Here is a 17,559-nt window from a genome sequence, read left to right as displayed (position 1 = left end):
CCATCACTCAGTGTCTCAATTTCTAAGACTATCTAAATCATTGTCCACCTAGCCATTAAAGCGATTTTATTAAAAGGGCAAGTCTGACCATGTCATTCTCATATTTAATAAATTCTGATGATTCACTATTCTCTCTATTATCAAACACAAATTCTTCCATTGGGTTTTTAATGCCCTTCCCAAAATGACTTCAACCAACCCTAGCAGGCTTATTCTATATCACTCCTCTTCTACATTACTCCTCTTCTTGCACTCCATGGTCCAGCCAAACAAATCTTGTTCCTTACACACAGCACCCCATCTCCTGTCCCTGCGCTTTTACATGAGAGCCCACTCCCTCTTCCCCTCAGTCTCACAGAATAACCTTGTCTTCTTCAGTATTCACAAGTCACCTACAATATCTTGCCGTATCCTTCTAAGTAGAGCCACTCCAAAAGTTAGCTTGGGTATATTTTGTATATTCTTCTGTATTTATATTCTGTCTCTTCCAATAAAATGTAAGCACCTTGAGGGTAGGAACAATTTCCTTTCTGTCTTTGTAACACCAGCAATGGTGTTCAATTCAGCTCTAAACTAGTATCACTCTCCCTATATACCTGCTCTAAGAGGTCCAGTAGAGCAAGGTTGACCTCTCTTTAAATGACACCCTTTGAATTGTGAAAACAGGTACCCTGTTCCCACCTAAATCAATGGAAAAAGGGAATGAGTGTGGAGGTGAAATCTGAACTGCCCATATTGTCTACCCCAAGGAAAGTGGACAACACATCAACCATAAAGAGGAATGTCAATATGAAACTGCATAAAACTATTGAGACAAGGAACGAGCCACATGACAGAGAGATCTGTTAACAAAGTAATCCAGATGTACCTTTAGGAAATTCTGCTTTAGTGTTTTCACAGTCATACTTAGGGGAAGAGTGTTGGTTGTGATACATCTGTAAGGTGTTTTAAAAAGGTACCCCAAAAATGGGATATATACATTTTTTAAAAAATAGCATATGGCAAAGGTATGATTTGGGCAAGGTTTTCTTTTAAATATTTTTTCTTACCTTTTATTTTTATGTCATATGCATTTCCCCCTATATCCCTCCTGTTCCTCCCAACCATGGAGTCATTCCTTAAAACACAGAATTTTAAAAAGAGGAAGAAAAAAATTCCACAAAACTATTCAACTCTTCATTAGATATTCAGTTCAATATCTGCTCTAGCTTTCATGTTCACTCCTGACTGCCTCTAATTTCTAGTAGAATGAAAGAATTTTCGTCTCTTTCTCTCTCTGTTCTTTAGAACAGCAAGACATGCTAAAATATCTTCTACATTTCCTCAATCTCCTAGGAGGAGGTGATGTTGTAGTTACTCATCAAAGAGCAATATTTAGGGGAAGTCTTTCTTTTGTCTTCTACTTCTGTGGTTTCTCTTGCAATGGCTAGTAAAAATGTCCTGCACATACTATGAATGAAAGACCAAATGAGCAGTCATTAAATAGGTATTTGGATGGATGGATGGATGGATGGATGGATGGATGGATGGATGGAAGCCAAGCTCAGAAAATCAGACGCTCTTTCTCCAAAAAGTCTTAGGAAAAAATGACTGTCTTCAAATGCAAACAGCAATTTTTCCTAAATGGAAGTACGCAAATACACAACCCATATTTAGCTATTTTGGAATTCATTTGCATTTCCAAATTCAGAAAAGGGGGTGAGAGGCACTTAAGAAAGAAACTAAAAGATTTAAAAACAGGTATTTCATTAGGCTAAAAGGGCACTAGGTGGGCCTGACAGGAATTATTCAGAACTCTGAATATATTAGCATCCCTAATTTTTCCACCTGCTATGAGCAAGCAAGACTATCAATTTTTTAAAAAATCAATTACATATAATCCTGGAGCAGTCAAAAGAGGGCTAGATTTGGAGCCAGAAATGTGGGCTCAAGGGCCAGCACACTCACTTTCTATCTTATATGATCTGGAGCAAGTCCCTCAACTCCTCTGGGCCTCAGTTTCCTTGTCTGTAATATGAGGAAGCTGGGCAAGACGTGCTCCAAGTTCTACTCCAGCACTAAGTGCTGACTCTGTGAACCTGACCTTCCATATTTCTAACCATAAACCAGCTAAGACTGTCTGACCTTTGTTTCTGACTCTTGCTGGCAATAGCTATTTCTCCCCTCCCTTAGTTCAGGGTACTTAGAAGAGGCTCTGATCAAGTCAGTGATGAGGGACACACCCCCTTCCAGGAGACAGTGGGAGCTTTTCTGACCTATGTCTTTCCACAAATCACACAGAATCACTAAGAATCTTAGAGCTACCAAATAAAACGAATGCAGCCAAAATCAGAAAGAAAACAGGAAGCTGGGGAAAAATTTTTGCAATAACTTTCTCTGATAAAGGCCTCATTTCAAAAACATAAAGGGAAACTAAGACAAATTTATAAAAATTAGAGCCATCTCCCTAGTTGATAAATGGTCAAAAAATATGAACAGGCAGTTTTCAGGAGAAGACAATGAAGCTATCCATAATTGCCTGAAAAAATGCTTGGAATCACTATTGATTAGAGAAATGCAAATTAAAACAACTCTGAGGGACCATCTTATACCTCTCAGACTGGCTAAGAGGACAGAACAGTAAAATGACAAATGCAGCATTGTTGGAGGAGTTCTGAACTAATCCAACCATTCGGAAGAACAATTTGGAACTATGCCCAAAGAGCTATAAAACTGTCCATACCCTTTGACCCAGCAATACAAAGTCTGTATTCCAAAGAGATCAAAGAAAAGAAAAAAAAGATGCATTTGTACCATTATTTCTACTTATTTGTACCAATATTTCTACTGGTTCTTTTTTATGGTTGTAAAGAATTGGAAACTGAAGGTATATGCCCATCAATTGTGGAATGACTGAACAGGCTGCAGTATGTAAGAAATGATGAGCAGGATGGTTTCAGAAAAACCTAGGAAGACTTCCATGAACTGATGCAATGTGAAGTCTGCAGAACCAAGGAAACATTGTACACAGTAATAGCAACATTGTAAGGAAGAGCCACTCTGAAAGACTCTGATCAAAACAATGGTCCAAGACAACTCCAAAAGACTCCTAAATAAAAAATGCTCTCTAGCTCCATTTTTTCATGTGAACTTGAGTTGGCTTTTTTTATATTTTTAAATTTTTATTATTTTGTTTGTTTTCTTTTGCAACGTGACTAATATGGAAATGTTGTGCATGATTTTACATGTATAATCAATATTAAACTGCTTGTCTTGTCAAGGATGGGGGAAAGTTAGGAGCAAAGGAAATAATGATGAATTCAAAAGTTTAATTAATTGTTTTTTAAAATTTTATATGTAGAAATATTTCACAAAATAAAAAGAATTGTTAGAATAGTCACCAATCATCTACAATCATCAGCATATGATTTTTCAATTAAATTTTATTTTTTAAAATAATAAAAACCCATTTTTCTTTCTCCCTCCTCCTTTATATGCATAATCAAGCAAAATTCCTGCCTTGGCCATGTCCAAAAAATATTTGTCTTAATCTGTATCTGAGTCCCTCACATCTCTATTACGAAGTATGTAGCCCAAAAAGTGATTTTTAAGTTTTCAAAGTATATTTTTCTTTTCCTTAAAAATATTTATTTATTTTCCCCACTTGATTTTCTAATAAATCCCCTCCCTGCCCCATCTAGAGAGCCATTCCTTAAAATTAAAAAAAGAAAACAATCGAGAATAAGCAAAAGTAATATCTACTAAATCTGATAGTATATGTAAAGTCAAACTATTTTGCTCTAACATTAAAAAAAATCATATTTTTCTAGATTTTGAAATTGTTATTCTAAAAATATATGAGAGTAGAGGTGTTGTGTGTTTCATCTCAGCATTAAAAATACTGTCTTTCTGTTTTCACTTGGAGACCAGCATGCAAGTATCCTTCAGTAGCTGTGTTCCTGTGCTCAAAAAAAGTTCTGGGGTTGAGCATTGTAGCCCAAGGGGTCAGACATAGGAAGTCCAGGGGAATTCAGGAAACTTCATCAGAAAAGGATACTTCACTTTCCTGATTTAATGAAATATATATTTATAATGTACTAATGAAGAGATTGACAGTAATATTTTTATTGATATCCTGTCCATTGGAAGACCTTCAAGGGATTGGGTAGACTTTCTTTGGGTAGTTAGTTAAATTTGATCCACTTTAGTTTTGTACTCAGTGAAATGAGGATAATAATAAGCCAGCCCACATATGATCAAATAAGATCATATTTGTAAAAGTCCTTAAAGCTCTAATGTAAATCCTAGTGAGGACAAGGATAATGATAACGTTGATGATGAGAAAATGAAAGCTCAGAGGGGGAAATGACGTGTTCAAAGTTCCCCAGAGTGACAAGAGGCAGGATTTGAATTAGGGTCCTTTGACATTGTACTGCTCTACCTCTACCTACATTTTAACTGTCGAGTTCTCATCCAGTACTAAAATTGATAACTATCAGGAGCTACCCAGCTCCTGACAGAAAGGATTCCAGGTGCAGAATGAGACAAATATTTTCAACGTGGTCCATGTGAAGATTTGTCTTGCTTGTCTATGCATATTTGTTACAAATGTTTTGTTTTTCATTTCTCTTTTTAAAATGGAGATAGGAATGAAAGAAAAAATGCTTATTAATTGAAAAACAAAAGGTTAAAAAAGGGAGAAATCATATGTTAATCAGCACCAGCACTATAAAACTTTCTGGTGCTGCCTATTATAATCAGGCAGATAGGGATGGATAGAAGGATGGATGGATGGATATATACATGCATGCTAGAGATGGAATGAAGGAGGAAAGAAGGGAGGAAGAAAGGGAAAGACAGTACATTAACTAAGTGTTTACTATGTACTGAGGAGATAACAGCTCAAAGGATGAATCTCAATTCTCAGTTGTCCTTCATTAGAAGTAATTCACTTTTATGACACATTCATGGATTTTGTTCCTCAATGTCCAAAAGTCAAAGGTACTGAAGGAATTGTACTCCGAACTTGAAAATCATCCAAGAAAACTTCCAAGTAAAAAACAAAAGGCATTTACCTGCATGCGAGGACCCAGCATACCCAATGATCGTAATGCCAAGACTTTGGCCATCCTTTTTAGTGAGTTCAACATCATAAGTATCAAAAAGAGAGGCATCAACCTGAAGAGGAAAAAGCCAATTTCAATCGATAATCATGGCATATAATACCAGAGGATCATAGAGTGGTGAAGAAGCCTCCACAGTCATCCAGTGCAACCCTTTCATTTTACAAGTGGGCATACTGAGATCTAGAGAATTGAAGTGACTCAGACATACATATCACATATCTTGTGTGGGAAAGTCAGAACCCTTTCTTTTTACAAATGAGGAAGTTAAGTAAATTGTCAATGATAATATATACCTATGTCACTGTGAAAATACGCTCTACTTTTCCAAGATCTTTTTCTTCAAAGAAGTCTTTTCATAGGGATGTTATACAATAGAATTAGAGGTCAGATAATGATTGAAATTAAAAAAGGAAAATACATTAAATTGAGGGAAGAAAGGACCTTAAGTTGAAACTAAATATCAAAAATACTATATTACAGCTTGGGCTAAAAATATTATCCCAGTGGCTGAGCTAAAATAAATAAATAAATTGTTGCATTCCTTTGGATTTATAATATCACGAAGAAGAGACGGGGAAGGAATCATCACAAAACTATTTTGAATGGAAATCAAAGCACTTTTTTAAAAGGTTTTTTAAAATTAAAACAATTTAAATTGAAACCTTTAAAAATTTAACAAAAAAGGAAAAGTGAAGAAAAACATTTAAATAACTTCCAAAAAAACCTCTCTTTTTTCTCCCCAGAATGCATGGTATGGGAGTGGGGGAAGGATGCAGCAAGGAGCAGGACACATATAAATAAATTCGTAAAAAAATTAACAAATCACAAGTCTTAAAGAGGCTAAATCCTAGCACAAAGAACCACTCTAGGGGTCCATGAACCTCTAGAAATCAAAGCTAAAGGATCTGTTCCTTATGAAGTTGCTCTTCAGTTAAGTAGCAACAAAATCACCAGCCATCACCAGGCACTTGGGGCAGGGGGAAGCATGTGCTCTCCCTATTCTCCTCTTATCCAGCTGTTTTTATTTGTCCCATCTCCTTCCCCAACACCCGGCCCTCTATCACTTTCTGGTTCCAGGATTTCCATCGGGCAACCTTGCCTTCATCATGTATGTGCTACTTCTCAAACACAAATATCTGAATTTCCCAACATTTCATAAGGAAAGGATCTCACTAGTTTTATCAGTCATTGTTTGTGGAATAGAAAGGACTCCAAGTCATCTGAGCCATAGAGGAATCGCTATCTGTAATAGCAGAGGGAGTGGCCATAACAAGAATAACTGCTGTCCTGGAAGCAATGACAAAGTACACTGAAAGAAAAGGCACCTAAATGCCCCTCAGGATTTGAGACCCACCAAGAGAGAGACAAAGGTGGTTTTATTTTGTCTTTAACCCTTTAGTCTCAAGTGTGCTTTGATTACGATTCACAGGATCTGGGTTGCGATCTCACCTCTGATGCTACTAGCCATGTGACCTTGTGTAAAGTCACTCAATCTCTGATGACCTTCTGCTTTCTTGCCTGTAAAATTAACTGGACTTAACTACTGGCAGTCTGACCAAGCCTCTGCAGCCCATCTTAGAACACTGCTGTTAAATGCAGTCAGTCCAATGATTCAAGACAAATACAAAGGTTCCATGTTGAAAAAATGATCTCCCACCTCCAGAGAGGGAACTGATGAACTCTGAATGCAGACTGGAGTGGTTTTTTTTACTTTACTTTTCTTGGGGGTTTTTGTCTGTGTTTTCTTTTGCCAATTTGGCCAATATGGAAATGTTTCTCATGACTTCACACATGTAATAAAAATTGTTAGCTTTCTCAAAGAAGAGAAGGGAAGGAGGGAGGGAGAGAATTTGGGACTCAAAATGCTAAAAAAAAAAAAAAATGCTTATATGTAATTGGGAAATATCTAATCAACCAAAAAAAATAAAATTAAATATTAATTTTTTAATGAAATAAAAAAAAATGCGGTCAGTCAACGGTCATTTATTAAATTACTCCTATGTGTCTGTAACTGTGCGAAGCACTGGATACACAAAATAAATTACAGAGAAAAGCACTTATACTGGAATATGATTATCGAAATATTTTTTAAAAGAAATTCACAGACTCCAGGGTGAGAATTCCTGATCTAGTCAAATTATCCCCCTATTTTATGGATGAGGAAACTAAGGCTGAGGTAGGCAAAGTGACTCCCTAAGTGAACTAATTAAGGTCACACAATTATCGGCCAAGTCAGAATGTAAACTTAGCTCTACTGGTCAGACCAGCACTTGTGGATATAACATATCACAGTGGAAAAGAGCTCTGAGTTTGATTCCAATCGCACTTTGAACATTTACTACCGATCTGATCTGGGGCAAGTCACTTCACTCTTCTCAGTCTCAGTTTTGTCATCTGTAAAATGAGGAGCTGGATTAAATGACCTCCAAATCCCTTCCCAGCTGTACTTACTCTATGGATGATTCCACATCAGGAAGCCAGCTCTGATGCAAGAGGCTTGAAAGTCAAGCCCAATCAAGAAGCATTTATTAAGCACCTACTATGTGCCAGGCACTGTGTGAAAGTGACCTCTGAATTCATCACTGATGGGCCCAGACTTGCCAGCACATACAAATTTCCTCCCTTTCTTCCTCCTTGAGCTTTCTCTTAATCCTACCCATTTTTTCTCTGCCTTCCCCTTTTATTCTTCTCCTTTTCCAAAATCCTGAGTCTATCCGTGTGATTCATAAGTATGGCTACCCTATTTCAGTAGTGACCAGAGAGAAAAAAGCATTGTCAAATGGGCCTTTATGCAAATTTAGCTTAAAAGATTGAAAATGGAAACGTGTACTCACCGAGCTCTGGCTGTATGGAGGAACCGAAGGCAGTGTAACAACAGGCAAAGTTGGTGGAGTTGGAGGAGTCACAGAAATTTCCCCAATGGGGTCTCTCGCCACCACCATCCTCACCAAATTCCCACAGTTCCTCAGGACTTGAGCAACTTGCTCGCTGCTCATCCCTTGTACATTTGTGTCGCCAATCTTCAAGATGTGGTCCCCTGTCTGAAGCTTCCCATTCTTCAAGGGGCATGAGCCAAGGAAACAGAAAATGAATGAATGAATGAATTTTAAAAAACATTATTTACTATGTTCCAGATACTGCAAAGTGCTGGGAAAAGAGGCAAGCAAGGCATTAACCCCCACTCAAAGAGATTACATTGTGAGAGCAGAACTGAAATTCCTTTGTACTACTTGGTGTCTTACCTTATACATCTATACATGTGTTGAATCCTTCTCTCGAACAAAATGGAAACTCCTTGAAGCCAGACAGTTTATATATTATATATCATCAGATTAAGACGTGTGCACACATGCGTGCACATGCACACACACACACACACGTAGGATTTGTCCTCTTTCAAATGTATGATTCTGCTTCCCATTTTATTAACCTGGCTGCCTTCCTGGTAGCTCTTCTCCAGTTTACCCAAGTCTTTCTTAAACTCCGGTTCCCAGAATGAAGCACCATACTCCATATGAGGTGTGATAGCACAGGACCCAGAACAAGACTTTGAGTCCTCTAGTTCTAAGACATTATTTATATCTCTCATGCAGCCCAAATTCTCATAATTTATTTTGGCTGTCATATCATTCTTCTACTCACCTTTAGCCTGAAATCCACTGAAACTTCCATATATCTTTCAGAAAAACTACTGATCAACCATCCTTTTCCCAAAATGCACTTGAGAAAGTAATTTTTTTTTTATACTTCAATGAAACACATTTTCTTTCCTACCGAATTCTGTCATTAGATTCAGTTCAATGCTCTCCAAGGGTGGGGAACCTATGACCTCTAGGCCACATAGTGACCCTCTGGGTCCTCAAGTGCAGCCCTTTGATTACATCCAAACTTCACAAATCCCAGATTTGTTCTATGAAGTTTGGATTCAGTCAAAGGGCTGCACTTGAGGACCTAGAGGGTCACATGTAGCCTCAAGGCCACATAGGTTCCCCGCCTATGCATCTAGCCTGTCAAGATCTTGAGAATCCTGGCTCTGACATCCAGTGTGTTAACTCTCCCCTTCACTGGCAATTTAGATAAGTATACTGCCCATTCACCTTTGCAAGGTACCTATAAAGAATGGTAATGAGCACAGAACCAGGCAGATTCCTGGGGCACCGGAGACCATACATGACACTGATCTCTGAGGATTTCTTTTTGAAGCCATTCAACCAGTTCTGAATCTATCAAACTATATCATCATCTAGTCCACTTCCCCACCATCTTCTCTGCAGAAATATTAGGAGGTGATCAGTCAATAAACGTATACTAAGATATGTTATCAAATACCTTGCCCAAGGCTAGGTTAATAGCATCACACACAAACTATAGCTCTCTTGTTGAATTAATTCCAGTCATCAAAGTTCAAAAGGCAGCATGGTACAGTGGATGGGGGCCTCTGCCTAGAGTAAGGAAGACTTGGAATCGAGTCCTGAAACTGACTGGCTACACGACCATGGGAAAAGTCATCTAACTTCCCAGTGCCCCAGACTACTCTCTGAGACTATAAGCTTTGGATGGGCTCCCAAACGGCATCAGGAGTTCTTTTCATAGGGCTTGTTGATTTGACCTAACTCGGGAGTTCCCCACAAGAATGCAATCAGAGGTCTAGATAGATAGGGAAACATAAATAAATCTAAACCTCAAATAAAATCACTTAGTTACCCAATCCAACCCCTTACCCCAAAGCAACATCCCCTGTACTATAAAAATTGACTCTGCTCTTCAGCTGTCCTTCACCCAGCCTCTGCTTGAAGCTCTTCCAGGAGGGAGACCCCTCTCCCTTCTGTCCAGGCAGATCCTTCCTTTGACTTTGAGACAGGTCTCTCAGCTGAGAGCCCTGACCCTGACCCTGAGCCCAAATCTGCCTATGTCACTTCCGCTAAGCCGCAGAGCCTTCTTGGTTCACTGAATCCCTGATGGATGGATCACTCATCAGGAGAGATGACTAGAGCTCAGATCTGGAACTTCAAAGGAACAACTGTCCCCACAGGGTGCCTGAGATAATGCACCAGAAAAGCATTATCTGAATATGAGCTGTTATGACTGTGAATACCCCCTGATTTTCCCACCAAATAATATTAGTCCAACCCACCAGCATTTTCAAGAGAAGAAATAGGATCTATTAGTAAATTTCACAGGTTCCCTCCCCCTGAAATAAGCTTCTCTAACAGGTTAATGCCTGCAGACCTGGCCACTGACTGAACAGAAAATCCTAATTACTGGAACACCACTTGTGAGCATTTTTTCCCACAATTCCTTTCTACCTGAGTGGTACTGCTGAAGAATGGCACAGTGATTCTTTGAAACCACAAAATGAAAGACATCAAGTGGGAGATAAAACCATTTTCTGCTCTTCTGGCACAGCACCGAATAAAGCAAAGACGGTATTCAAAACTCAAGTATTCACTTTGCAACAGAGATGTTCCCAAGGTTGTAAAGGATGAGATGCTGCTGCCTGCTGCCTCTGACACGTAGTCCACACTCTCGAGTCTGGCCTTCACAGACTTCTGAAAGCATTTCCTAGCTACCTACTCTGCGCCAAACACTCTGCTAAGCTGCTGGGGATGCAGAGAGAGGCAAATAAAAGGGGCCCTGCACTCCAGGAACTCCCAGTTTAATGGGGGAGATAACATGATCTTCTTCTCCCTCCTTCCTTCTAGCTGACAAAGTCACATTCCTAAAGCATAGATCTGACCCTGTCACCCAATACCCCTTTCTCAAGGTGGTTTTCCTATTGCCTCTAAAAGTTAGATGAATCTGTCTGGCATGTAAAAACCAACCTGGCTCCCATCTATATTTAAAAACTATATTCTACTGGGGAAAAATGACTCACATGCAGGTCAGTAAATACAAAGAATACACAATGTTGTCATTTTGGGAAGCCCCATCAACTAGGCAGTTGAGCAAGGGCCCCATGTTGGCCAAGGCCCTTTGCCTGAGCATCGAAGGGGGCCAAAGATTTCACAAAATGGTAATGGGAGAGCATTCCAGGCAGGAAAGCCATCCCTTCTTTAGAATACCAGGTGTTGTGTGTAGGGAAGAGTTTTGCCCAAGGTTACAGAGGTAGTCAGGGGAAGAGTCAGGATTCAAACCCAGGTCCAGTGTTCTCTCCACAGAACCACACTGCCTCTCCGGCAAGGGTTCAGAACCTTCTGGCCGTCTGGTCAAGACCACGGCTCCTTCTCAGAATCAGATTTTTAAATAACTGCTAATTTTTAGTTAGAGGTGAAGGAAAATAAAGATGCCTGTGGTACACTAATGACTTCAGCAAACCTTCCTCATTACTATTCCCTGCAGACAATATTCTACCTCCTTAAAAGGCTACCCCTCCTGCCTGGAATGCTCTCCCACTATCATTTTGTGAAACGTCTAGCCCCTTCAATGCTGAGCTAAAGGGCATTGGCCACCATTGGCCCCATTTGGTGACCCTTGTCCTCACCAAATAACAACATTGGATGTCTTCTTTTCTATTTCCCCAGTAGAATATCACTTGAGGTCAGGGACCATTTTGTTCTGGCTTTGAACCCTGAATGCCCAGCATAAAGTAGGCAATTGTGGGATTGGACTGAGCCACTCTGCACGTTGAAATAACTTGATGCTTTTGAACTGACTTTCTCTTTTAAAATGCACTATATATATATTTTTCCCAATTTTACTTCACCTCTTGCTTAATTTAAACTGTGGCAGTTAATTTGCATCTGTCACTGGAAGCCAAACATTTTGTTCATTACAGAAAAGCAGGTGTTCTCAAGAACCAGTCCGGGCAAAAACAGTTATTAGTCAGATTGATAGATAGGGAAGGCTCTGAAATGACAGACTACTTTCTTAATTCCCGCATCTCAAATTGCTGGCTTTTATTTTAGTTTTGCAGGAGGCCTCCTCCTTCCATCATCTGTAGACTAGGCAAGCAAATTAAAGGGAACAGAGCTGAATCTGTACCTGTCCAGGTATCAGAAATCAGTAAGAGGCATCAGAGAGCAAGAGCCAAATACAAACCCAGATACAAAGCGGGGTCAGTAATCAACAATGGCCAAAAGCATTCATCCTTCCATTTATCTATTGGTGCACTGCCCTTCTATTTAAAAAAAAATTATTTTAAAACTTCAACTTTCTGGGACCCACAACTATTCTCTTTTAAGAAACACAATACTCCCTAATCAAAGTTTTATTCTGGTATTTCATTGAGGAAGGAGGTGAGCCTGGGTTCTCAATGGTCCATGAGCCAAATGCCAGGTCTGACTGGTCCTTCCCAGGGCCTAGTGATGGCTAGTATACCTGTTATCTGAAAATTAGCCCAGAGAGGTTTGGAGACACTATCACTAGTGTGGCTGAAGAAAAAGAAATTTTTTAGTGCCACCAATTTTTTCAAACACTACTACATACATCTACTAGGTCACAGAAGAAGTGTGACTTGAATCTGCAAAGGGAGTACATAAAACCCAGTGGGTCTGTGATCCCATCGCCATGGGGCCCACCACTGACACTACAGGTCATCCACCACAGCCCATCCTGGACATCTCTCAAGCATGGCCTTCCCAAAGTTCAACACAAGAGTGTACTCAACATGCTAAGGACTTTCCTCACACTCCTTTGACATTACCCCCTCACTCTTGCCAGAGACAGTGAGCCTGTGTGCCTGGGAGTCGTGAGATTGCTGACTTGACTTAAGGCAAGTTGGCTTCTTGTCCTAGCCCTTCAGGAATAGACACTGGCCCATTTCATTGCAAGGGTCATATCAGAGAGGGGCAGAAGAGTTCTTAGAAGAATAAACTTGTGAAAGTGTACTGCCCAAATACATCAACACATTTCTAGCATTGAAGAACCAGAAACAAAGTAAGACCCATTAAGTGGGGAATAAACAAAGCCAACACCCATCAGTTGGGAAATGGAAATTGTGGTAAATGAATGAAATGGAACATTACTGTGCTGTAAGAAACAATGATTCTGATGGATACAGAAGCATCTAACACAGGAACTGATACCAAGTTCAGTAAGCAGAACCAAGACAACCACACACACAATGATTGCAATAATGTAATACATACATACATACCCATATATATACATACATATATATATATGGGTATGGCTGCATACAACAGCCAACTACTTTGGACAGTTTTGCTGAAACGGTTTCTTCCCCTTCCTTTTTTTTCATCCTGTATTATTCCTGATGGTTCTTTCTGTGAAGGAGTGGCAGGAAGAGGAGAGATATATGAAAAAATGTTGGTGATGTAAAAACAAAAGATACCAATTCAAAACTTATTTTTAAAAAAAAGGATCTAGACGCAAATGAAACAAAGAAGGCATCTTTTGCCTAGAGTAGCCTTATACTTCAGTAGAACAGACATACAGGATGGGAATTAAGGGGTGTAGCAAAGGACAAAGTATTTCACTCACAATCACACCAACAGAAGATTTATTTGGGCAAACAGTTGTCCATGGAGAGTTAACAGGAGGATGCTGGGTGGGGAGGGGGGTGGAAGGATAGTGGGGGAAAAAGCCACCTTAGTGTAATTAAGTTTAACCAAATCAATTCACCATCCTTCTATCAGACACACTAATGAAATTGAAATGTTGATAAGAGCAACAGTTCTTGGTTGAACTTGGGTTATTACAGGAATGAGGAGCTCAGTCTCCAGTGAAGAATCACAGAGGGTGGGCCAGAGGCCAGCACCTTGACTCTGGAGGTAAGGGGCACAGGATGTGGTAAATGGTACAGAAAAAGGAGTAGGAAGGGACCGAAGATAAACAATCTAAGGCAGACTGGCTCCCAGGGATCACAAGGGGAATAGCTCTTCCCTTGGCAAAAGGCAATCCAAAGGAATGGAGAGCCTCATGGCCCAAGCTGACAGGAAAGGGCTTCTACAGATAAACCTGCCCCAAGGTAGCCATACACCTAGTTTGTTCTACTGACACGTAAGGCTACTACAGACTCTTGGAAGGGGAGGCAGAGGATGCCTTTTTGTTCCGTTTGTCTTGATCCTTTTTTAAAGTCCTTTTAAGGCTTGGTTGGCTGGAAAACTGTGCAGCCTGGTGGCCAGGGGGAGGCTGGGGTCAGGGAGAAACAGGACATTTAAAACAAGGCTAGTTATGTGCCTAATAGCCCAAGCTGAAGAAGTTTTGTCAAAGGACACCTGTGTGCTGGCTGTACAGACTTGTAAGACCAATGATTTTGGGGAAATGGATACTCTCTTGACATACCCAGGCTACAATAGGTCAGGCCTTTTTTTTTAGCTACAGGTTGGCCCAGATGACCTGTGACCTCCTTCTCAAATCAGAGATTCTGAGATTTTGCAGCTGTGACTCAGGTTGGTTTTTGTTAAAAATCGCTAAGTTATAAACCAACAACGTCTTTGAACAACAAGAAATAACAAGACGACACAGAAAAGCCACCTACCCGATGTGCTAATCCTCCAGGAACAATTGTCTTCACCACAACACCACTGGTCTTTCCACCAACAATTCCAAACCCTAAGCCAGAGCCGTCATTGATGAGCTCCACATCTTCAACGTGACCCCAGCAAATCTACCATTGACAGCAAAAAGCATCTGTTACAGTCAGGCCACCATCAACACTTCTAGGGGTTTTCTGTATGGAGAGGAACTTCAAATAATCAACAGTTTTAAAAATACTGAGCATCTATTATGTGAAAGGCATTAAAAGAGGGATAAGACACAGGCCCTGCTTTCAAGGAACTGACCATATATTGCGTAGGTGAGATAGAAGATGTACACTATGGAGAGAGACGGACAAGTAGACAGAGATATAGGGGCTAAGAGAAAGACAGATACAGACGGGCAGGCAAATAGAAAGACAGACAAGTTACATTTATGAAGGACTAGAATTAGAATTTGAAAGATGGGTAGTATTTTGACAGGCCAAGATAGACCCAGAAGGCATCCCAGATGAAAGGAAAGTCAGGCAGGGAAGGAGAGTTAAGTCAGTGATTGGAGAACTGTGTGTAGGTGAGACATGGGGTATGCCTTGGGACAGCTACACCCTCCAATCGAAGGGAGGCTGCAGTATCTAAGGAGTTTCAGTGATGGAAAGCCATAGATTTGGTGCTGTGAGAGCGTGCGTAAAGGGACTAAAGGCAGAAAGAGGAGATTTCATTTTGATACTTTGTTCTAATTTCCATTGGAAATAAGCAACACATTCTAGAAACTTGGCTGCCCACCACAACAGCCTACAGGCATGCATCCATCCAAAATCTCACACGTTTACTCTTAATGCTTAGTAGATGCTCTATTAGAGCAATTAGGAATTTAAAGTTATCAAGGAGAAAGAATCTTTCCTTAAAAAGCATATACCATAATTTATTCAGCCATTCCCCAATTGATGGGCATCCTCAGAGAGGATGGCTGAATAAGTTATGGTACGTGAATGTCATGGAATACTATTGCACCATAAGAAATGATGAACAGGAAGACTTCAGAGAGGCCTGGAAGGACTTATATGACCTGATGCTGAGCGAAAGGAGCAGAACCAGGAGAACTTTGTGCACAGCAACGACCACAGTGCGCCAGAGTGTTTTCTGGTAGACTTGGAACTTCGTAATAACGCAAGAACTTAAAAAAAAAAAATTCCCAATGGTCTTCTAAGGCAAAATGCTTCCCACACTCAGAGAAAGAACCATGGAATTCATTCACAGAATGTAGCAGATCGTGTGTGTGTGTGTGTGTGTGTGTGTGTGTGTGTGTGTGTGTGTGTGTGTATCATGTTTTGATTTGTTATATGATTTCTTCCATTTATTTTAGTTCATCTATACAGCATGACTATAGTGAAAACGTATTCAACAGGAAAGTATGTGCAGATCCTATGTAGAATTGTGTGCGGTCTTGGGGAGGGAGGGGGGTGGTAGGGGGGAAAAATCTAAGTTTTATGGTAGTGATTGTAGAACACTAAAAATAAAAATTTTTTTTAAAAAAGCATATACTAAAACAACACAATGACAAACATTTCCATTAAATAGAACAGATATTGTAAGACTTTATAGTTAAAGAAACTGAGTCTCGCAGGTGACATGCCATGCCATAAAGGACCCTGTTCTGAACTGTAAGGCAGCAGAATACCAGGCATAAAGGCTGTATTGGGAGGACCTGGTGTCCATCCTCACCCAGCCAAGTGCTAACTGCACAACCCTAAGCAAGTCACTTCATTTGGGTGAAGGGGGAAGGGTTCAGTTTCCTCCTCAGTAAAATGAGGTGGTTGGACGAGCTGGCTTCTAACAGCCCTTCTGGTTCTAACTATAGAGCCTTTGCAAAGACATCATGGCCAGGTCTACACCCCAAAGAGATCAAAGAAAAAGGACCCATGTGTACAAATATTTTACAGCAGCTCTTTCTGTGGTGACAAAGAACCATGTTGAGGGGGTGCCCATCAACTGGAGAACAGAAGAATAAATTATTCTGTAGGAGTATAATGGAATACAGGTGTGCTATAACGAAGGACGAAGGAAGTAGAGAAATTTGGAAACGCTTGTTAAGAACTAATGTAGAAAGACGTGAGGAGAACCATTTATATATCACTAACACTGGAAAGTCCAACTAATTTGAAAGACTTAAGACCTCTGATGGATGCAATAACCAACAGGGATTCCCGAAGGCCTGTGACGAAGCAGGCTCCCATGTCCTGAGAGAAGGCACAAGTTCAGAGCACAAAATGACATTTTTTGGACATGGTCAATGGGGGAGTTGGTTTTCCTTGAATATCTATATTTGTTACATGAGTTCCTTTTTTTTTAATGGAGATAAAAGAGGAAGAGAAAATAGATTTTTTTACGGAAAATTAAAGGAAGAAAAAAAGATCCTTCATAAAGAAAATTTTTAAAAAATAATCCAAGGTCAAGCAAAAATGAATTCTCTGGCTAAAGAGAGCATCAAGGAAGAAAGAATGCTTCCCAATCTTCTAACAGAATAATAACAAAAATGCAGTCACAGAATTGGAGAGCCATGTAGTCTTACTCATACCTAGAGGAGAATCCTAGCTATCTCACTGACAAGTGGTCATCCAGCCTTGGGTGGCTGAAACTACTCAGATTCCCTTGTGTGGCAGCCCAAGGCACTGGCTGATAGTTTTGGCTAATAAGAAGCCTTCCGTGACAGCAAGTCTACATCTGTTGCTATACACCAGGGCTCCTAGTTTGGCCTTCTGGGGGAGGTGGGGCACCCAGGAAGCTCTTTATGAAATGCCCACATGAAAATACTTTAGTGAAGTCAGATCTCCCCTCATACACTAACAAGTCTTGAGATGCAGGCAAGAAAGTTTTCCTCTCTGGACCTCAGTTTCCTAGTTGCTAAAATGAGTGGATTGTACTCATCCTTCCTGAAACACAATCAAAATTTCCCTCCCTCCTCTCCAAAGGCTCCAGGTCAACCAACCACCTCTCCACCCAAACAGCACTGTGCC

General features: G+C 40.2%; 1 protein-coding gene across 3 annotated transcripts in view; it reads right to left on the bottom strand.

The window, feature by feature from the left end:
• The window catches only part of PATJ (PATJ crumbs cell polarity complex component), a 325,916-nt gene that overhangs the window by 291,528 nt on the left and 16,829 nt on the right, over positions 1 to 17,559 (bottom strand). For all 3 annotated transcript variants that reach the window (XM_072649698.1, XM_072649699.1, XM_072649701.1), the window contains exons 7-9: positions 14,548 to 14,676; positions 7,940 to 8,161; positions 5,055 to 5,157 (exon numbers count right to left, since the gene is read on the bottom strand). In XM_072649698.1, the coding sequence (XP_072505799.1) occupies positions 5,055 to 5,157; positions 7,940 to 8,161; positions 14,548 to 14,676 (454 nt within the window). The remainder of the gene's footprint in view (positions 1 to 5,054; positions 5,158 to 7,939; positions 8,162 to 14,547; positions 14,677 to 17,559) is intronic.

The sequence above is a fragment of the Notamacropus eugenii genome, chromosome 2 (assembly GCF_028372415.1).
Source record: "Notamacropus eugenii isolate mMacEug1 chromosome 2, mMacEug1.pri_v2, whole genome shotgun sequence".
Classification (NCBI taxonomy): Eukaryota; Metazoa; Chordata; class Mammalia; order Diprotodontia; family Macropodidae; genus Notamacropus; species Notamacropus eugenii.
This window is presented reverse-complemented; position numbering and strand designations above follow the sequence as displayed.